This window comes from Lucilia cuprina, chromosome 5 (assembly GCF_022045245.1).
Source record: "Lucilia cuprina isolate Lc7/37 chromosome 5, ASM2204524v1, whole genome shotgun sequence".
NCBI lineage: Eukaryota > Metazoa > Arthropoda > Insecta > Diptera > Calliphoridae > Lucilia > Lucilia cuprina.
The window spans coordinates 64,167,758-64,192,074 of NC_060953.1; the positions used below are offsets into that span (position 1 = coordinate 64,167,758).

General features: G+C 28.0%; 2 protein-coding genes and 1 long non-coding RNA gene across 4 annotated transcripts in view; 2 read left to right on the forward strand and 1 right to left on the reverse strand.

Annotated features, from left to right (window-relative positions):
• LOC111683125 (uncharacterized protein DDB_G0283357) overlaps nucleotides 1-17,215 on the forward strand; it is a 53,014-nt gene extending 35,799 nt beyond the window's left edge. Inside the window, exons 3-5 of the mRNA XM_046951509.1 lie at nucleotides 2,833-2,933; nucleotides 12,170-12,278; nucleotides 16,261-17,215. Coding sequence (XP_046807465.1) covers nucleotides 2,833-2,933; nucleotides 12,170-12,278; nucleotides 16,261-16,511 — 461 coding nt within the window. The 3' untranslated portion in view covers nucleotides 16,512-17,215. The remainder of the gene's footprint in view (nucleotides 1-2,832; nucleotides 2,934-12,169; nucleotides 12,279-16,260) is intronic.
• LOC124420023 overlaps nucleotides 1-24,317 on the reverse strand; it is an 87,573-nt gene that overhangs the window by 12,044 nt on the left and 51,212 nt on the right. The window lies entirely within an intron of this gene.
• LOC111683124 overlaps nucleotides 23,565-24,317 on the forward strand; it is a 48,351-nt gene continuing 47,598 nt past the window's right edge. For both annotated transcript variants that reach the window (XM_046951506.1, XM_046951507.1), the window contains exon 1: nucleotides 23,565-23,812. The gene's annotated coding sequence lies outside the window, so the exon portion shown is untranslated. The remainder of the gene's footprint in view (nucleotides 23,813-24,317) is intronic.

Genomic DNA, 24,317 nt, shown 5'->3' on the forward strand with positions numbered 1-24,317 from the left:
AAATAACTTGAAATATTTTATACATATGTATGTACTTTTTATAAATCAAGTTTTTAATTTATTTAAATAAAATTAATAATCATATATTCTTTTTTCGTAGAATAAATGACGTCAAAGTACCAAAATCATCATATTCATGTTTGTAGTATAATCTTGGGTTTTTTTTTTGGTAATTGCTGGTGTAATACTTTTTAAAAGTAAAATAAAAACCATTTTACTAATCTTCTTAACAAAATTAAGGATATATATTCTTAATAAAAAAATATATCTTTGTCTTAAAAAATTTTTTGTTTTAAATTATATAATTCTTTAAAAAAACAAACCAGATTTTTAACAAAATTCTTTCGATCTTGAAAAATAATTTATAATTTTATTACGTAAAAAAATAAATGTCAAGTTTTTACTCCTACATGAAATATAAAATTTGCAAATTAGATAATAAAAAATATTTAGTATTAAAAAGACGTTTGAAACTCAAAAAGTACTTAAGTTCAGTTCATTCAACTATCCTGAATAAGGATTCCTGATACATTATTAACATGTGTACATATTTGTATGCATAACTTTGGCATATAATGGTCTAACTTAATTCTTCTGAGAAAATAAGTAAGAAAGCCTAGTCGGGCATAGATACCATATAATACCATATACCATGAGTATATTTTAAAAATTATTTTCAAAATCATTTATTTTTCATAAAAAAGCTTTTATTCTGAATTTTTCCGTATCTCTAAAGTATTTAGAACATTATTTATGAACAAATTATTTTCTAAAGCAGGTTTAATATGGGGTTAAACATGGGCCGATCCTTATTAAATTTGCAAATGGAGAAAGAATTTTATGTAACAGTTCGTTATGAACAATTTTATTGCTATGCTAATGGTTAAAAGTCAAATTCTGGACGTTTAAGACATTTTTTAAAAAGGCGTCAAATAAAGACCGATCATTACAAAAATCAGAAGTATCAAGTATAAAACTTATTTGTTTCAATTTTTGAAGAGATACCCAGCAAAATCTTTGCATACCCGGCAAGTAGGCAAGTAATATTAGAGTAGTTACTTTTTGGATGAATAACTACTTATTTTTATTCGTCGATGACCAAAAAATAACTAGTTACAAATCTGCTCACCCGACTTTTCCGGATTTAAAACTGGTTTAACAGTTAATTTTTGTGTTTTCTATTCTATTCTATTCTCTTCTGTTACTCAATGCCCCATTAAAAAATAGTTTTATTATTCCATCTGGAATGGTGTACACACAAATGTAAATATAAAAATTTCTTGAAAAAACTTCCAAAATCGACTACGGTTAGAAACACTAACTAATTTACTGATAAGGAAAACTCATTACCAAGTAATGTATGAAATAACTACTGTGATAAAAAAACTTTAAATCTTGCAAACGTATATTTTTGGATAAATAGTGAAAAACGATACAACGCAACGTTGTCAAAATTGCAACAATTCGTTGTCGACATCTAAATTTGGTGATAAGTTTACTATTCATAAACAATCTGTTGGCAATTAGAGTTCTATAGTTGAAACGAAAAGTCGACTTTTTGCATTTAGGTAAAAGTAAGTAAAAGAGTTTTCGACTTTTTGCATTTAGTTAAAAGTCGACTTTTCGACTCTTCAACATTTTGCATTTTATGCCAAGTCGATTTTTCGACTTTTTCAACTTTTTTCAGTTAGTTAAAAGTCGACTTTTAGACTTTTAGTATTTTGTGAATAGTACACTTTTCGACTATTTTTGACTTTTCGACTTTTTTCGACTTTCGGACTTTTTTCGACTTTCCGACTTTTTTCGACTATTTTCGAGTATTTAAGACTTGTAGACGATTTTGGACTTTTTCCACCTTTTTTCGATTTTCAACTATTTTCGACTATTTTTGTCTTTTTTCGACTATTTTAGACTTTTTCCGACTTTATTCTACTATTTCCGACTTTTAGACTATTTTTGACTTTTTCCGACTTTTAGACTAATTTTAACTTTTTCCGACTTTTCGACTATTTTCGACTTTTTAACTATTTTCGTTTTTTTTCGAATATTCGACTATTTTTGACCTTTTCCGACTTTTGGACTTTTTTTTCGAAATTTTCAGACTTTTCGACTATTTTTGACTTTTCGACTTTTATTTCCAAAGTCGACTTTTCGACTATTTTCACAGACGATAGTCTAGTTATCGACTTTTTTGAAACAAAATAGTCGACTTCGACTTTTCGACTTTATTCGACAAAAAGTCAATTGTTCAATTATTCGAAAGTCGATTTATAGAACCCTATTGGCAATAGTTTTTCCACGTTTGTTAACATTTAGACAACGGATGTGTATAAAATTTAGATTTCGATAACGAATTGTTGCATGTTTGCATTGTCAACATAACATAGTACTGTCATACATATGTCGTATATACTTTGATAACGAATGTTATTAAAAAATTATAAACACTTTAGTGTCGATTTCGTACCAGGCGTTTATATTTCGTTTCCCTCTATGTACTTTTTGAATTGTCTACAATGAAAACAAAATTACACGATCGAAAAATCTATAAGAAAAATTTTTTTTTCATTATAGATTATTTATGTTTTATTAATACAATTTTTGGTTCCGTTATACTAATTATTTTAAAATTTTATTGAGTGGGTAATTTTTCGAAGCAGTTATTAATTTTGTGGTTTATTTATAAATTGTAAAGTGTATCTGTGTATGTATTAGCACGTTTAAACAAAAGCTGCTTTAGCTGAAATCATTTTAAACCGATAACATTATTTAACTAATTTATTAAATATTTATTTAAATTTATTTTTTCTCTTTTTTTTTACAATTTTACAGACTGTCCAAATTGTGTAGATGAAATGCAGTACATGAACAAATGGACAATGCCACTCTTAAAGCTGGGCGAAAAACGTTATTATCTTGGTATCTTCTTCAAGGTAAGCAACATTCCATTATTTGAAATAAGACAAAAAAACACAGAAAAGATGAAGTGAAATATACAAACAACATGTTTTACATTAATTGATATTCCAATCCAACACACACCCTTCCCACAAAATGTTTACTGAAATCAAGAGAACCAAATTTAATAATTTTTTTTTTCAAATAATATAACCAAGTAACAACAGCAGCAATAGCAATAACTGCAGCAGTTAGTATTTGAGATCTCGAACCAACAACTAGATTTTAATTTAAATAATTGAACTTTAAAGATGCAATATTTTGTTTTACGCTGCAAGTTGGTTTGCTTGTGGGAAACACATTTTAGTCGAACGAATTCATAAACGTTTAATAAACATATTAATGGTTTATTGTATCTTTATGAATACGAGTGTTAATATTCAAACTTAAATAGTTGGTTTGTGGGCTTGCTAGTGAAACTGATTAAACATAAATTTAAATAATTTAAAATTACTCAAACAAAACATTTTTTTTTTAATTTATATGAAATTCTTTTTAGATAAACAAATAGGAATTTATATAGTCTAGTGTTATTTTTCTTGACTTAGAATCTAATATTTATATGTTCCTTGATTTTATATTAAAATTTATGCAAAAAATGTCAACAAAACTAGATTTTCTTCTTCTTCTATAATGTCAATAATAAAATAGATTTTGTTTTCTTTAAAACCTGTTAAAATTTTTATCATTCATTGGGCGACTGGCTGCATTAAACGATCTAAATCTAAGTTCATGGTCACATTTTTAAACGCGTTTGTCTCTTGATATCTTGTAGTAAAAATTTTCTTGTTTTGAGAAAAAAAAATCAATTTTTTTTGCCTTTTTTTAACTATTTGTATGCAATATTTTCTGGTTTCTAGCCATTGTTTGTCATTTTGTTGTGCTACTACTGATATATTCTGAAATGTTGTATTTTTTTTTGTTAAAAATTTGGAAAAAAAACTTTTTTGAACACAAAGCAGAAACAATAATAAAATTCCAATTAAAATGTTATTGTCCACAGACAACTTGAATCAACTTCGTAATAAAGGCGTTGTTTCTTATTGTGATGTTCGAATATTTTTAAGTTAGTCTTCACCTGCTATGAGTTTTATTGTTGCTGTTGCTATATGCAGTTTTGAATAATATGTTTTTTATGCTTGTTTAATTAATTAGTTAATATTTAAGTTTTGTGATGGTATGTTATAGTAAAAAGTTATTGAAAATTTTTTAATTAATTATTTAACAGATTGATTTATGTTTTATTTGCGAACTCCTAATTCGAAATTTCTAATTTAAATAAAAAAACATGAGTAATTTAGCATTAGAAAAAAAGATTTATACTTAGAGTGCAATATTACTATTGGATCCATCAGTCGACATACTTATACTCACATAGACAGTAAAGTTCTTTTGTTTTATTCACCCGCTAGGTCCCGTTTTCATCATAGGTATACTACATGTGTATTGCAAATTAATGGTACAAACTTTGAAGAATCTGTTCTAGTTCTCCTGATATAAAAATTGTTTACTTTGTATGAAGTGTGTTAAATATTGTCAAAATAATAGGTGCAAGGGAAGACTTGTCACAAACATAGTGGCTTCTTAAATCGACTCCAAGCAATTGTAGGCGTGGCATCTCCCATATGTACATGGGAGATGCAATCTAAACAAGGTGCAAAGTACATTTTAGCATGTCTTGCATTCACTAGCTGTATTAGAAGAACCTCTCAGGCTAGTCTAGAGAAGACGTTATATACATCAAATGCATTTCTACTAAATCTGCTCAACAACTTAAACAATCGAACAGGCTGAAGCATGACCCCATTGTTGATGGAAGCATCCAATAGAAGAAAGCTACACTGAATTTCAAGACCAGAATACAGACAAAGGATTATTGGGCCGTAAATACTATTCCAGGGAATAACGTGATCTCAATTTACATCGATACAGCCGCAAGAAGAATCTGGGAACCGAATCTTAAAAAATTCAACTATACATAACAAGTATATATGTTATATACTTGGACAGTCTTGCATGAATCAAGACTCCAATGTTATTAAGTCGAAATGTGTTCACAATTCAATGATATGGACTGTCTCTGAGATGCCTCACTATTAAACATGATAGGTTTTATTGAAAATACTGGCTGGAGACGGAGACCAACATAAGGAATGATGGATGGTTTAATGGTATCACAGTGGGCTAAAAGGCTTCCGAAATAACTCGATAACCTCATACATAAGATTACACACCCTCTATTACTAATGCGTCCATTTTTTCCTGACCATAAGTTTGTTCACATCGAGCTCGATAAAGGAGATCTTATAAGTTCAATTGTGGGCTGTAAAAATACAGGGAGAGAATGTTTTTCGTAAAATAGGCCAATTTAAACGAGGGTCCTGATAACTTTAGCACAGCGATCTGCATATCACGACTTTATGTACTTGATTAAAATGAGGGATATGATAAAATAAATGAATGAGAATAGTGGAGGACTTTCATAGATGACCTGAAAATATTCTAACCCTAAAACAAAAAAGTACCACCCTATTAAATTAGATTACGGTAATGTACACGTACAGGTATCTCTAATATCTATTTTTTTTTTGTTTTATCAATTTGATACCAAAACAACTAGTATTTTAGAGAGAAAAAAGCGGTTTATTAGTTTCATTGACCATAATTTATTGGCGGTTTGTTAGGTTTTATTTCAAAACTCAACTAATACTCGCGCTACAAAAAACAGACAACAAATTTAAACTGAATTTTTATGTTTAAACTAAAATCACAAAAGTGCCATAGTGTTTTAATTCAGTCTGAACTTGTTTTTCAAAGTATTGTATACAAAATAAAACTTTTTGTAAAACAGCCAAAATGAAGCGAAAAAAGTCAAAAATTTAAAAAAGTTGAATTTTAATATGTTTAATTGAATGAATTAGTTTTAACACCTTTAGTATAGGAAGAAAAAACACCCTATACTAAGCCAGCACAAGGTGTTTTTTCTTTAATTTATATGTACTGAATTTGTTTTATATTTTAAGGGTCATTGAATCTGTAATAAAAGTTAGTTTTTATGTTTAAATAAATATTTCTTTGTTTCAAGCACGCTATGTTTTTTAATTTAGAGATTTTTTGGGTTTTAAAGTAGGACTTAATGATCTTGATGAAACTAATTTCACTTAATTGGAAAAATATTTAAGATATAATCATTAATATATGCAAAAGTGCATTTTAAGGTATAAGATCAAGGTTGGTCTAAAAGCCAAAGGCAGTTTTTGTTTTAGGATTTTTTAAAATAAGTAAAATTTTGCAGCTAATTTAGTAAATTAAGTAGTTAACAAATGTTTTAAAGAGTTATACCCCGTTTACATAGTGCACTAATTGGTCATTCATGCTCTCATTCCTCATTCAACACAAATTACTTACTGAATGACGAGTTAATTTGCTATTGTCATTCAGACGTTGAATTTAATAATTGAACTGCTCATGTGAACTTGGTATTAGACTACATACTAAACTATAGACTTGACTATTGACTAGACTATAGACTAGACTATAGACTATACTAAAGACTGGACTATAGACTGTACTATAAACTAGGCTAATGACTAGACTAAAGACTAAACTATAGACTAAAAAATAGACTAGACTACAGACTAGACTATAGACTAGACTATAGACTAGACTATAGACTAGACTATAGACTAGACTATAGACTAGACTATAGACTAGACTATAGACTAGACTATAGACTAGACTATAGACTAGACTATAGACTAGACTATAGACTAGACTATAGACTAGACTATAGACTAGACTATAGACTAGACTATAGACTAGACTATAGACTAGACTATAGACTAGACTATAGACTAGTTAGTTAGTTAGTTAGTCGGTAAACAAATTTAGATCATGTGATGAGGACAATGAAATTTTGGAGCACTTTTTGACCACTGTCATACATTTGTCGAACTTAGATGGAACTGATGTTGATTCTTCAATAACACTGATTGGAATTACTTCGAGGAAACTGAATTTCTAAACATTGAAAAATAATACTTTCAGTGAATAGTTTTTTTCATTTTTCAAAGGGATTAGATAAAAATATACACCCTCCTATCAACCGAATCTCATTACGTAAACTATTTGAGAATTATTAAATATATAACTTTTTTCTTACACATTGCATTATTGCCAATGTGTTGTTATCTGTAACTGTTCATATGAATGCATTAGATTCCTATTCCTACAGTTATTGTACCTTTTTAAAATACAGCTCATGTAAAATTCGACTGCAACTCGATAAATATTACATTTATTACCTGTTTCTATTAAATAAATTTTAAATATTCGATTAACACGTATTGTAAATGGTAAATATTTGTTGTTTTGTTACCATTACCTTGATATTGAATTATTAAAAAATGCATTAAATAAAAACTATACTGGTGTTGTTATTGCTGCAGTTGTTGCTACTTTATATCTGGGTATGTAAATCTGTTTTTATGCAAATTTATTTTTATATAATTTGTTGGTATTTTTATATTTTGCTCTTAGTTTTTGAGCTATAAAACTGTACCATAAATTACAATTTTAATCTATTAATAAAGTAAGTAATTAAATATGTAAAGGTCAACATATATTTAGGTTTAGTACAAACCCCAACTAGAAAAGATAAATATATCATCTTGAACTTGAAACAGAGGAATTTAAAATTCTAAGTAGATAAGAACAAAAGTTTAAAAAATGGTATAAGATTTATAAAAACGTGTTTTATAACATGTAATAGCTCTTCCTTATTCTACTTCCACCAAAATTCTAGTAATAAATTTCAATGAAATCTTTAAATAACTTTTTTCAACAACAACTTAGCATCTATTAGAGTTTCACCTTAATAAAGTAGATTTTAAATATTTATAACACTAAAAGTGAATTAAAAGACAAATTTCAATGATGTTTAAAACTGCAAAGGATACGAAATCAGTTAGAATTATATAAGCAAAAGTTAATGAATGAAAACTACCAGACCATAGTGTTCTAAAGAAGAATGATGAATAGATAGTTATTGAATGGTTGAACTAAAAGACTGTGTGACATGAGACTATTTACACTAAACAAATAAGTTCAAGAAGTAGCAGAAGCAATTATATGAAATTTTCACATGAATAAATAAACTAATGTAACTATTACAAAATAGATTGAAAAATTAATACACAAAATTGTGTAAAAGGAAAACCACATCAATTAAATGAAAAGGTGTTTAATATTCATATGAGTTAAAGATTTTTTATAAGAATTTTCTTTTGAAAAACCACATTAAACATGACGAAGGTTGACACAATGTTTAATTGCAAAGTTATAATGGGAATATGATTGACATTGATAAACATTTGTAATAATGTCTTTTAGTCAAAACATAAATGAGACAATTATGTTTTACACATGTTCTAATAAAATTTCTTAGAAGAAAATCAAATTTTAATTTTGGTTTTAATGAATTTTGAAGTAATTTCAATATTAATTAGTATGTAGAAAAGCTGAATATTGTAGACTTGATTATTGTTTAAATTATAAGGTAGAATATATGTAGTCCAAATGACTAGATCTATAGGCTGAACTATAGACTAGACCATAGACTAAATTGTAGACTAGATTATAGGATAGACTATAGATTGGACTCTAGATTAAACTATAGACTAAAATATAGACTAGACTATAGACTAGACTATAGACTAGGCTATAGACTAGACTATAGACTAGACTATAGACTAGACTATAGACTAGACTATAGACTAGACTATAGACTAGACTATAGACTAGACTATAGACTAGACTATAGACTAGACTATAGACTAGACTATAGAATAGACTATAGACTAGACTATAGACTAGACTATAGAATAGACTATAGAATAGACTATAGACTATACTATAGAATATACTATAGACTAGACAATAGACAAATTTTTCAATGTATTTTACAATTTTAGATTAAATTTATAGTAATAGAAGTATCAAATCCTGACCTTCATCAATAGTACTTTTTAAAATTAAGTTAAAAACGCTTTTCTTAAATATTAGATGTACATATATAAATCAAATAATGCGACCTAGTTTGTTTTAAATTTAACACTTTTTAACAAATTGGTTTCATTTATATATAAAGCATTTGAACTATTAATCTATGTTGTTTATTATTAATATGTAAATTTTAATTTATTTACAAACATTTTTGTTTGCTTTAAAATTCCCATATAATTTATACAGTTTATATATTTTTTTTAATTTTTTTTTTTTGTTGGTGTGTAAAAAATTAAACACAAATTAATCTAAATGCCTTAACTGTCAAATATATTTTAAAATATTATTAGGTACTTGAACACTTATAAAATGTTGTTTAATTAATATAATTTTGTGCGAAATTCGTTAAAAATTAGGTAATATTTAAATTATATATAGAGATATTTGGACAAACTCCTATAAATAAAATACATGGCCTATCTATATTTTAATTCATTTAATTTGTAACTTTGTTTTTGGTAGCAAAAAGTTAGTAAAAATTGTTAAATTCAAAAAAATTACTAATAAACCCAGCTGGAAAACAAATCAAGTTATTACGCTTGAATTGCTGTCTGCAATTGTACGAATATTCTTGTATGTTGAATTATATAATTAACACATTTGGACACCCATTTATGTCATGCAAAGAATAAAAAGACTTATTAAGCAATATTGATATTTTGTTAGCAGATCATACATATTTAATAATTATTATTTGCAGTTATTATTGTGACATGAATTTATCTACTTGTTAATAATATGATCTTTATTTTTTAGTGATCGTGTTGTAGTTTATTGGTTTTATAACGCTATTACAAAACAGTACTTCTACTGTATTTGATACGAATGGTAACATATTTATCGTCTCTCATTTAAGACCTTTACACCTTAGACCAGACTGAACAATGCTAATGAGAGATACACTTACTCCTTATCATACCTATAGATCTTTTAGACTCAAAGATTCGATCTTTCTGATTATAGAGTTTATAGAGATCTATCATACAAACTGTAAAGAGGATCATTTCGGAACAACTAATGAAAATGAAGATTTAATTGGAATTTTGAAAATAATTGCAAAGTTTGTTATTTGGTACCATACGATTTCCAGATCACTAAGTTTTCAATGTTGATCTTGATGATGTTGAAATGCACTTACTCCTGAATATATCATCCCTAAAGATCTGCTAGACTCAAAGATTCGATCTTTCTGATTGTAGAGTTTCTAAATCTATTATACAAACTGTAAAGAGAATCATTTCGGAACAGCTGATGAAATTAATAATAAATTTATTATTTGGTACGATAACGATTTCATGATCACTGAGTTTTCAATGTTGATCTTAATAATGTTAAGATGCACTTACTCCTAAATATATCATCCCTAAAGAACTGTTAGACTCAAAAATTCGATCTTTCTGATTGTAGAGTTTATAAATCTATCATACAAACTGTAAAGAGGATCATTTCAGAACAGCTGATGAAAATGAAGATTTAATTGGAGTTTTGAAAAAAAATTATAATAAGTTTATTATTTGGTAAGATACGATTTCATGATCACTGAGTTTTCAATGTTGATCTTGATCTTTTTGTTTCTATCACTCTCTCTCTCTCTTTCTTTCTTTTGATTAGATATTGCGAACTCAATATTTATGTAGATAATCTGGTACTTATTAGAATTCAGAAGATCCACCACTATTTCTTACTTGAAAAACGAAAAAAATCTTTTAGCACTTTAATAAATACTATTTATCGGACTCAGTTCTCACAACTTGAAATAGTCGATCTCGTACTAAAGAGTTGTTTATGTACTATGGAACAGGCTGAACTTAGATGGTATATAGTTACCGGTCGTAGAGTACATATTCTAAGTAATTTTTGGGGCAGATTTCAATGTATACTTTTTTTGAGAAATAAGGTTCATTGAATTCAAATCTGAGCTTAAAAATTGCAAATTGGATTCAACTGCCACCAGAGACCACAACAGCACCTCTAGTGGTCTAGGTGTATTTTTTCGACTCTAATGCAAAAAGAGGCCAAAATTGGCCATATTTCAAAATACAAGTTAGACTATAGTCCGGAATAAAGACTAAAGATTAGACTTTTGGACTAAACCTTATACTTCAGGCTAGAATATAAAGTCCGAAATATAAACTAATTTACAGACTTAGGCTATTGTATAAGATAGTATCGTGATAAAAGTTAAAGTTTAGGCTTTTTCTTCGGATCTGACTGCTTTCAAATGAGATAAAGAGAGATAAGAGTTATATAGTTTGAATAGACAATTCTGCAGAAAATATATTTTGAATATAACTTTATTAAGATATAAGAAGATTGAACTGATACTGGTCTAACTTGCTTTTGTTACGCAATTTACTATATGCTTAATATAATTAAATTCTAAAAAAATATATAATTAAATGAATATATTTTTAAGTCCCATTTACTTAGGCAAGGGTTAATTAAATATGTTAATTTTTTTTTTGCAAATACCTAAAGCATATGATTTATCAAATAAATATTGACAGGTATGAACAAATATTTGCACCTATACATAATATAAACACATACTAATACAATATTTAAGGTCTACAACATTTAAAATAATTTTTAATTTTTTAATAAATATTTAAATGCAAAAATCAGTTTGGTATGACCTGAATTCTGACAATTTTCATATCACTAATTGATACGTTCTAAATTGTGGTAAAATCTATTACAACTTTACAGAAATTCCATAAAAATGAAATAAAATATAAACGAAAAATATTTTTAGTTTTTGCAAATATTTTACATTTATTTTAGTGGCAAATGGTTGCAAAAAATAAAATATAAATTATTAATGTTATCGAATTTGTTATGTGAAAACCTAATATAAAATATTACTTCATATTAAACTATTGAAAATAGGTTACTAGCTAATATAGTGTAATATATTTTAGATTTTTTCACTATAAAAATTTAGCAATATTTTAACAAAATTTAACAGCTGAGTTGTAATAAAACTCAAAAAACGGAGACAGTTTCTATCTTTATGGTTTATTTATTTTGTTATACAAATTTTCCAAAAAAAAACTTATTTATATAATTTTGTTAGTTTTATTATATAAAAACTTTTATCAAAACTAAAACTATATTTTTATTTCCTTCTTTCTTTTTTATCTTTTAGGCAAATTGGTTTAAGGCCACACAATACTGTCGCTACCATGGCATGCATTTGGCCAGCATATCATCACAAGAAGAGAACGATAGACTGGAAAAGCACATAAGAGACTTTGGTATGTTACAGCTAATAAAAATCCTTAATTTATTTATGTAACAACAATTTTCTATTAATTAACTAAACTATAACAAAAAAAATATATATATATATAAAATTTTTGATTGTGCAACAAACAATACGTTTGCAAAATGCCAATGGTTAAATATCAAAAAAATCTATTTGAACAATCATTTTTTGTTGGTTGCACAATTTAACAACTTTCGCTTTAATACGAACAAAATAAAAACGGTGAACAAAAACATTTAATTTTTGTGTGAAATTTTAGCTTTTTTTCGTGCAACAATTTGAAAAATGCAATCAATATAAACGTTGTTTAAGAAAAAAAAAATACTAAATTAGGTTAGAAATGACACAAGGAGAAAAATAACTGTGCTCCAACACACACATTCCCACAAACATATGAAAAAGGAGAACAGAAGAAAGAGAGAGAGTGAATTGAAAGAAAAGAAGACAAAGATGTAGAAAATGCAACATTTTGCTAGTAACAACAATAAATGATAGTTATAGATATGTTAACAGGGTGTTGAAAAAAGTGGGTGAAGTAGCGGACTGTAGAACAGACTATAAACCTGACTGTAGACTAGACTGTAGACCTGGCTATAGACTAGACTATATAAGACTAAAGACAATACTAACTTGACTATAGTCTACACTATAGGCTAGACTGTAGACTTGGCTATAGACTAGACTATATATTAGACTAAATACAAGACTAACTTGACTATAGACTAGACTATAGACTATAGTATAGACTATAGACTAGACTATAGACTAGACTATAGACTAGACTATAGCCTAGACTATAGACTAGACTATAGACTAGACTATAGACTATTCTATAGACTAGACTATAGACTAGACTATAGACTGGACTATAGACTAGACTATAGACTAGACTATAGACTAGACTATAGACTAGACTATAGACTATTCTATACACTAGACTATAGACTAGACTATAGACTAGACAATAGACTAGACAATAGACTAGACTAGACTATAGACTATAGACTATAGACTATAGACTATAGACTATAGACTATAGACTATAGACTATAGACTATAGACTATAGACTATAGACTATAGACTATAGACTAGACTATAGACTAGACTATAGACTAGACTATAGACTAGACTATAGACTAGACTATAGACTAGACTATAGACTAGACTATAGACTAGACTATAGACTAGACTATGGACTAGACTATGGACTAGAGTATGAACTAAACTAGACTATAGACTAGACTATAGACTAAACTATAGACAAGAGACTAAGACTATAGACTACACCATTGGCGTGATGTTATCAAAATATTAACTTATTCAATTCATTTAAATGACACCTCTTTTTAAAACCCTCCCCATTTCCTCACACAGATAAATGGTGTTATAAAGTCAATGCTCTAAAATAGGTTACACAGCTGTGTATTTATGTATAAAGAAACATACATTTAAACATTTATACCAACATTCATCTAAACATTCATTCAAATATTCATAACTAACTGCCATATACTATTTATATATGAATTTCTAGCTGTCCGTCTCCAGCAGCAGTTGCAATACAGTTGAATGGTTACTTAGTTAATATAGTTACAACGAACTTTAAAATAAATAAGTAAAAAAAACAACAACTAAAACTCCAACAATATAATGTCGCACAATTGCATACAAACATATATAGTACTCAGTTGCATCTAAATATTTGTAGAATTATGCATATAAGGGAATTTACATGAATGAATAGTTATAGTAATACCCGGAAATATAATTTCATAGAGTTAAATGTATAACCAAACCAACATATTTATTTTATACATCTAATATTACATAAATGAAGGAATAAGAAAGAATTTAGGTTGTTAAAGAAGTTGTTGACAGTATTAGAGTTTTTTTTTTATAAATATTAGAATATGTTACTTGTTTGAGTTAAGGAAATGTCAGGGAAAGTGAATGAGAATTGTCTAACTGAAGTGATAACTATTGAATCCATTATGACATTAAATTTTTTGGATCGAGACACAAAAGGTCATTAGTATCAGAGTTTATCATATTTTTAAAATTGCTCGGGCAAGACAAGGACAACTTTTCTATAGAAGAAGTTGCTTAAAAAGATTCAACATTTCTATAGAAAAAGTTGCTTAGACAGAGGCAGAGTTTTTTGCAGAACAAGTTGTTTAGAAAGATTCAAAATTTGCTTAGAATGAGGCTACTTATCTATAAAAAAAATTTGCTTAAACAGAGACAAATCTTTTACAAAAAGAGTTTCTCAGACAAAGACAACTTTTGTACAGAAAAAGTTTCTAAACAACTTTTTCTATAGACAAAGTTTCTAAAGAAGAAGTTAATAAGATATCTTTTGTATAGATAAAGAAGCTCAAAATGGTACAACTTTTCTGTAGATTGCTCAGAGAAAATTGTTCAAAAGAAAATGTTCCTCATAAAAAGAGAAAACTTTTCTATAGAAAAAGTGTCTCAGTAAGATAAAACTTTCTCTATTGAATTTGACATTTTTCAAATTTCATTAATTTCATTTTGAAAATTGTTCGATTGGCAATAAATTCAAAACACAAGCAAGAATGTATAGTCCTGTGTGGCCGACTTTATGATACCCTACCTACATTGTTATAATAACAATGTGCAGAAATATTTTAACAATTTCTTAACAAAAATATAGATTTTCTAAAAAAGCGGTTACATAGGGATAAGGGAATAATATGGACAGAAGGAGTTACGTTTACACCAAAAATTAATATAGAATTCCATCGTTATATTATCGTTTATAAGTGAATTTTGACCATCAAGTCAAAGTTGTTTAGGGGACAAGGTATCCCCCCTTGGTGGTACAGTTGTATGGGGGCATGTTGAAATAATAGACCGATTTACATAGACCCACAGACAGAAAGGCAGACGGACATTCCTAAATCGAGAGTGTATTCTGAGCCGATTAGTATACTTTAAGATGGATATAGGGCAAACATTATACCCTTTCAACTATAGTGTTGTAGGGTGTAATAAAGGCTCTCAAAATATTTTTCAGTGATTGCATTCAATTTCAAAAAATCCATTTAAACTGGTAAAAAGTAAAAAAGAAATAATGTCAATCAAGATCGACTACAAAGTTCCCCATATTTTCTACAAGAAAATTATGAAATATTTTCATGGAATTAAATATAGAAAATCTAAACAATATGTATAAAATTTTATTAGAAAATCGATTTTATATTTAAAAATTGTGACAATAAAACTAATTACAATTGTTCCAAGTCCTCCTTCGGGAATTAGGTGAATAGGATTTCGTCCGGTGTTAAAAGTTTAATAGGATTATTTTATATATTTCGATCTGCAGATTGATTATAATTTGGATCTATGATGAATATAACTTAACATAGTGTGTAAATGTAACAAGCGCATAATACATTTCCCATTATAATGGTATAGGTTGTAAAAAAAACAAACTAATTCCACTATTTACAATGTTTTTCTTTGCATTTTTCCAATTTTATGTAACTGGGTGCATTGGACAATGTCTAAGCTAACATGTAAACCCACTCCCTCATAAAAACGTACATACATACATAAGATTAGAGAGGTTCAAATTTACAACATTACAAAATCTATTACATATAATTATATATAAAATTTTATAAATACATTTTAATATGTATGTTGTAATTTGACCTTACATTAAAATTAAGTACAATGACTATTGTTATTGAGATGTTGTTTATCTCAACCCATGATGAACCACTCTAATCAATAAACTTATGAACATGGTTGATATAAACAGTTTATGTTTTTGAAAGTATTACATGGAATCGTTTGAAATGAACAGCAAGCATTAAATAGAGAGAGCAAAAAAAAGACAAGAAAAAGTGAATGTGGTTTTGTTCGATATCAATTTACATCAATGTAATTTTGTTTGAAATTTAATAAAGCTTTTTTTTCTTTTTTTTCTTTCTGTTAATTTCAGGTTTGGGTCATGAACATTTTTGGACTTCTGGCACTGATTTGGCTGATGAGGGCAACTTCTTTTGGATGTCAACCGGTCGTCCCATCACTTTCACCAATTGGAATGCTGGCGAACCAAATAATTTCCGTTATGAAAATGGCGAAGAGGAAAATTGTCTAGAATTATGGAATCGTGATGGCAAAGGCCTGAAATGGAATGATTCTCCCTGTAGTTTTGAGACTTATTTTGTGTGTGAAGTACAACCGAATTGATTGTTAATGTTTGACAAACAAATGCTTAGAATAACAAATTATAAGAAATTGAAAAAGATGAAGAAGAAAACACCATTTCGTAAAAAACCTCCAGCAATGAACCTAAAACTATTTGGCAATTATTCAAATATGTATTTTTAAATGGATTATTTAAAACATATCCTTTGATTTCCCATTTCTGCTTTTACACTATTTTGCAACACTGCTATCTCGTTCTGTAACTTTTTCTCAGTTTTTGCCAAAACTAAAAACAAATAACATTTTGCTTTATTCACTTTTATTCTACTCTATTTACTGAGTTGTTAGTTTTGCTTTTTGCTTTCTCCAGTAGTAGTTTAGTTAATAATATATTTTGCATATTTAATACACAAATACAAAAGAAACACCATTTTAGTTTTAATTAAGTTCAAACAAAAATTGATATTACGAAATTTTTTAGTTAGTTAAACAAAATTATAAAACAAATTCCATATCACTCATACGCCCTGCTCTCATGTTTCAGTGATTCAATTCATTTATTTTTCAACAAAATGCGTTGCAACAACATTTTGATTTGTGAAATTAATCGCCTACAATATACACCACTTTTTTTAACAATATATTTTTTTTTTGTTTAATTATAATTATTATTTTTACATTTATAGAAGAAGGAGCACTGCCGTTTTTATTTTTATTTTAATTTTCATTTAGTGTGTATGTTTATTATGAAATTAATTTTTATTAATTAATAACATACTTAGTTTGTATTTAGTTTTAATTATTTATATATATTTTTGTATGTATGTGTGCATATACAAAAACAAAACAAAAAAATAACAAAAACAATTAGGAATTTTATAACATTAAACAATTGTAATATTTGTATAGAAATCATCAACAAAATGTTATTATAAGAATAAAAATTTTTGTAAAAATTTAAAAATTTGTTCTTTTTTTATTAATTGGCTTAAGTAAGAAATTATAAAGAGATTGTTATCAAAGCTAAGTTTTTTAATAAATAGTCCAAAGGGCAAAGAAATTTAAATATTTATTATGTAGTGTTGTTATGAAATTTGTTTAAAAAAATATGATAAAGTATATAGTTGGGTGTGGCTTGATACCCTACACCAGTAATTAGCGTGTAAAAAATGTGGATTATTTAAAAAAAAACAAGTTAAAAGTATTTATCTTGAAGCATTTATCTTGACGAAAAACTTATTTTCTAAAGGAGATCTAATATGGGGGATAGGAGATCAAAAGCCCTTTTCGGGGGTTTAGTTGTATGGGGGCTAGGTGAAATAATGGACCGATTTTAATAATTTTCAATAGGCGTTTTCCTTGCGTCAAAACAAACGTGTATCTCATGTTTCAAATTATCTTGAAAATTGCGACTTGTACTTTGATAACAACGTTTACATGGACACACGAACGGTCGGACGGACGGACGGATGGACATGGTTAAATCGGCTCAGAAAGAGATTCTGAGTTGATCGGTATACTTTAAGGTGGGTACAGTACTAATATTTTAATGCGTTACAAACATAATAAACGCATAATAAACGGAAGCATTGTTAACCTAAATTTTTAAATGTTTGACTTTCGAATCATTTTCACCAGCGAACTCAGTTTGGGTCTAGGGTCAAATGAGGCTCGATCTAAGAGGAAAATGATATTGAGACTTATATAATACTAAGCTGTGAGCTGAATAACCCTACTGGGGATATATGTTAGTTACATAGTAGGTCAGTTATTTAGTTAGTTAGTTGTTTAGTTAGTTATTTATTTAGTTAGTTAGTTAGTTAGTTAGTTAGTTAGTTAGTTAGTTAGTTAGTTAGTTAGTTAGTTAGTTAGTTAGTTAGTTAGTTAGTTAGTTAGTTAGTTAGTTAGTTAGTTAGTTAGTTAGTTAGTTAGTTAGTTAGTTAGTTAGTTAGTTAGTTAGTTAGTTCCGATGTCCGATTACTGACATTTGTCCTGGGTTGAATGGTGGTGGATAAAAGGTGTCTTTTAAAAGTGATATTCAGGGAAAGCTCTGTTCCTTTGAGCATACAATGGTGTGTTTTCTGTGAGTAAACGAAGACCTTGACTTGTTGAATACTTTCATATTTCGGTCTACAGAATAAAATCTCTATGTGCTGCTGCCGCTTGAACAGAGGTCAGGAAGTTAAATAACGGGGTCAGAGATTGGATTGCCCGAGTACTTCACCAAAATACTTGTCCGCTACAACTATGTGTATCTTACCTGCGCGTAAGATTCACAATGTGAGTCATAAAAGAAGTTCACCGAGTGGTTGAAAAAGACCACCGTGAAATAGGCCAACACGGCAGGTGTTCACGTAATGCTCTTCGACATTCATAATCATCTCACAAAGCAGTTGGGTTAAAACTACATAGTTTTCACATTTTATTAGCTTTTATTTCAAATACATTTTCAATATTTGAATTTGTAGTTTTTTAACGATTACAACGTAGGTTAAAAAAAATAATAAAAATATTCAATCTATTATATAATTGCCAATATCTTAGCAATATCCCTTCTAAATTCGATATAAACCCACACAAAAAATAATAATGCAAGTAGAAAGAAAAAGTAAATAATTTTAACAATATCAAAACGATTACATGCCAATGAACGTAAATCCAAATTAAGTATTAAAGATTTTTTCAAACTTTGTTTTTAAAATTTTAGGTAAGGCTGTAATTAGCTGCATGTTAAAGGAATCAAATTGAACTTTGATGCAAAAATTTCAATTCACTTCCAAATATTTTTCTAAAAAAATGGAGATTTGCCCAAACCAGCATTAGCGTCTTTATGAATATATACATAAAAAAAAATTATTTAACTGTAATATTTCAAATTACAACAACAAAATAACATCTGTTTCAAAAATTACACTCCACGTTTCCTTTAATTTCGCCATAAAATGAATGCATTACTTGAATCACTGTAATTATGTTTGAAAAAAAAAAACACTAAATTTAGTTTTGCAGTTTTAAAAAATGCAGCATAAATAAAAAGGAAAAAAATGAAAGTATTACATAGATTGTATGTGGATATTTAAACACATATACAAGCACACGTGCAACAGCAACATTATAAACTAACAACACTATTTTAAATTTATAAAGTAGAGCAGCAAAAAAAAAAAAAAAAAAACTTGATAATTCCATTGTTGCATTCATAATTCCAACTAAGAGGAAAATAATGAACGTTCCGCCACAAACAGCACTAACAAGAAAATGTTGCAACAACAATAATTGAAGAGAAGAAAACTAACAACAGCAACCACTTACAAGGAGTAGATACAACAACGTACAATTGTTATAAATTTAATTGTTATTAATAAATACTAAACATCCAACTAAAACTACAAACATACATACTACAATAACAACAATAAACCAAACTTACAACCAGCTGAAATCTCTCTAATGTTGCAGAAACAGTTTTTATTGTAGTTTAAATGCTTAACCAGGGATTTACAACTTTTCTTTCCAAAAAAACAGCCTATTTATTCACTCTGCTCCATGATTTTAGTGGCGCAACTTCAACCAAATGAAAATCATTTATTTACATTCATATTTCTATTGTGTGAGGAGGAATGCAACCGAAAAAAAACAAGACTTCGTAATAAGAATGTTTAAGGCATGGAATATATTCGTTGTACTACTAGCTGGTATGAGAAGAAACATTTTATTTCGTGGTCATACAAATCTATGCCGGCAGGCATTCAGGAAACGTGCGTGCTTGTGACAAAGTATTAGAGGGGCAGAAGGAGTGAAAATATATAGAAGAATGTTTTACCCTTTTTGCCGAATGTTATAACAACAACAACAACAATGGAACAAGTACATGCAACTTACAAAACGCCAACGCTATAAAATCATTATTGTTACTTTCTCTTCTGTTGTTGTTTTTGTAATGTATTCACGTACAACACAATTCTATAGATGTGATTTAGTATTGTTTTTGTTGTTGTTGCTGTTGTTGTCATTGTGACTGCCACAACGAAACTCTTGAGAATACCCAATGTGTGACAACGTGCTTCTCTAATGTTTTAAATTTGTTGTTGTTCTTTGCCAACATTTGTTCTTTTTTTTAGGAAACACTCAACTCTTGGTGGGCTCACTCGTTTTGGTCTCTTCCTAAATAAAGTCTGTTTCTCGCCTGCGCATGTGTCGAAATTTGTTTATACGCATTGTGTGATTATTAAGAGAAATTCGCAGAAATTATTTAAATACCGCAAGTGATTGCCATCATTTTAGATTTTTAAAGATCAAAGGATTAGATTTAGAAGAACATAAAAACTTCACATTTTAAGAAATTCAGTAAGATTTCATTTGACAGATCCAAGTAAGTATTAGGGTTCTTTTTCCCACATTTTTCGACTATTTTCGACTTCTTGACCATTTTCGATTTTTCGACTATTTTTTACTTTTTCCGACTTTTTTACTATTTTCGACTTTTTTCGACTATTTCAGACTTGTCGACGATTTTCGAATGTTTTCGATTTTCAACTATTTTGGACTGTTTACTATTTTTGACTTTTTTCGACTATTTTAAACTTTTCGACTTTTTCCAACTTTTTCCGACTTTTTTCGACTATTTTCGACTTTTTATCTATGTTTGGCTTTTCCGACTTATCGACTATTTTCGACTTTTTTCGACTATTTCAGACTTGTCGACGATTTTCGACTTTTTTTGATTTTCAACTATTTTGGACTGTTTACTATTTTTGACTTTTTTCGACTATTTTAAACTTTTCGACTTTTTCCAACTTTTTCCAAATTTTTTCGACTATTTTCGACTTTTTATCTATGTTTGGCTTTTCCGACTTATCGACTATTTTCGACTTTTTCCGAATTTTTGCCTATTTTTGACTTTTTCCGACTTTATCGGACTTTTTACGACTTTTTTCGACTTTTTCTGACTTTTTGACTATTTTCGACTGTTTTCGACTTTAGACTTTTTCGACTATTTTCCGACTATTTTCCGACTTTTTCCGACCTTTCGACTTTTTTCAACTTTTATTTCCAAAGTCGTCTTTTCGCCTTTTTCCACAGACGATAGTCGAGTTATTGCCTTTTTTGGAACAAAATAGTCGACTTCGATTATTCGAAAGTCGATTTATAGAACCTAGTAAGTATAACAACTTTGTCATCATTCAAATATCTCTCACAGTTTCTTATCCGATGTTCCGGAGTTTTAATAACTCTAAGATAATATAATTTAGATTTCACATAAAGAGACTTGTAAATTTTAAGCGAGCATTTCAAAATCCCAGAATAACCCTACAACGTACCGAAATTAGTCAGAGTATAGTAATTCATAGAATGGTCAACACTTGTCTATAGACCAACGCATAGATTAGTCCTTACTAGTAGTCCATGGACTAATATATGCGTTAGTCTATTGTAGTAAAAAGACTAGTCTATATATTAATTGAATAAACTGGTAGGTATAATAGTTCATAGACTTACAGAAAAATCGGTTTTAGCATTGTGTCTATAAAGTCCAAACAAACACTATTCGTTTTTTTATATATAGATATACTTCTATGATTTGTATATATATTCTAAAATTTTATAGATAAAGTAAGGGATTACGCGATATTCTGAACACATTTGATATCTTTGGAATCAAAATTTACAAAAAAATTCTGTTAGACATACATTTGAAAACTTTTATTTTGAAAAAAATTGTGAAAATTTTACTCATTTCTTAAAAATTTATGCATAAAATTTGATACTTATAAGTAATGTGGAACTGGTAATAAACATAATTAAGATGTCGTTACCAACGTAAGTTGATTGTCTTAATAGATCCGTGTACATATACATTTATTAAAAGTCTCGACAGTAAAACATTGAATTCATTCTATAACCAATGACTTAACACGACTAAAATTGTAAAAAATCTGGAAGATACTAAGTAGGAAAACATTTCCACTTTTAAACGATTTGTTTTAACTGAGATCTGATCTTAAGGGCACTTCACACGATCACACTTTACGTACGTGAATTCCGGACGTATAACGAAAAATAGAAAAACAATAACAAAGTAAGATAGAAACAGCTGTTTTACTTTTTTGTATGTATTTACATGAAAATACATCCCTGATCTAATGAGGCTACTTTATAAGTATTCTGAAAACTCATTTCTTTACCTATCTAGATCAAACAGCTTATTATATTTAGGTTCCTGCTCTAGTCGATACTTTTTCTACGATCCAAAATAACTTGTATTGTAAAATCTCTAAAATGATAAAATAAAAAGGATCGAAATAATAACAAGAAATTGAAACTATTTTGATCAGAATAATTGCAAGGTCTGTACATTTAGAGCCCGAAACTAAGTCTTTTTTATGGGAATGAAATAAGGATATTGTATTTTTTACCTCAAGTCTTAACTTAATGTTCCTCTAAAACTAATTCACACCCCCTTTAATTTTATTTTAACGCCACCCTTGGTACATTCCCACAATTGCCAGCAGCACATTGAAAAGGTGTTTTTCTCTTTTAGTTTATTTTCAAAAAACACCAAAAAAATCACCTGTTAACCCAAAAGGATTTCAAAGACACCGTCACCAATACCCTACCGCCTTTTAACCCCTAACAACTGAAACTTAAGAGAACACAAGGCAGCTGATTACACTCTTTTTTTACGCAAAACACGAAAAAAAGAGTGCAAACTCATAAAGTGAAATCAAGAACGAACAAAAATGTCAAGTGTACAAAAACATATAAAGGAACAAAAAAAAAAACGAAATTTAGCAGATGGAAATGTACGGAAAGTTTTTGTACTGAAACGAAAAACAGAGCAAGAACAGCAGTTTTTTATAGACATTTTACGGTTACGGATGTGTTTGGAAAATATGTGCGGAAAAAACTAGAACACAGTGAAAAAAAATTATGAAAAAAATATCAAAAAGAAAAACCCAAATTTGATTAGGAAAAAAAGAGTGCAACGCAATTTTGCTTAAAAAATTTTTAAATTTTTAAAAAGTCTCATGCCAGTGAATAAAAATTTAAAATAATTCGTTAAAAATTTAAAATAAATAAAATAAAAAAAATATTCATTAAACATATATAAAAGTGAAAGAAAAAAAATATGATTAAAAAAGAAAAATTTTCTATAGATATAGATAGAAAATCCACGACCAAACCCTAAACATACAAACAACATCATCATCAACAACATCATTTCCATCTCAAAACATCCAGCACAATTTAATGGGATACGGAAATTCAAAGTTTATGAGAAAAACAAATTTGTAAAACATCCCATAAATTTGTATATATTTAGATATAAAAGAAAATCAACGGTAATTTAATAAATTGATAATTTGTAAAAAAAATATATAAAAAAAAATTGTTTTTTTACTTTTATAGAAAAAAATATATAAATTTATAAAAATTTATTTTGTTAAAATACTGTGTGTGTGTTTTTTCCCCTAAATGTTGTTGTAGTTTTAAAATAACAACATCAACATTTATTTTATCATATTTTAAATCTCTTGCCAATTTTTTTTTCTTCAATTTTTATTTAATACGAGCAAAATATCATGGGTGACGCGCAAATGTTTAGCATTTTGAAAGCACGTCCGTCGCCCTTTTTATTTGAATACAAACAAATATGTAAATACATATATATGTACATATGAATAGATATTTAATATAATAAAAATAAAAATATTTTCATTTTAAACTAAATGATGAGAAATCAAATAAAAAGTGATATAAAATTAAATCATAAATTAGAGAGAAATAAACATGTGCAACTTTGTCAAAAATATTGTTAATATTTTACCCTATAGTAAAAATATAAAA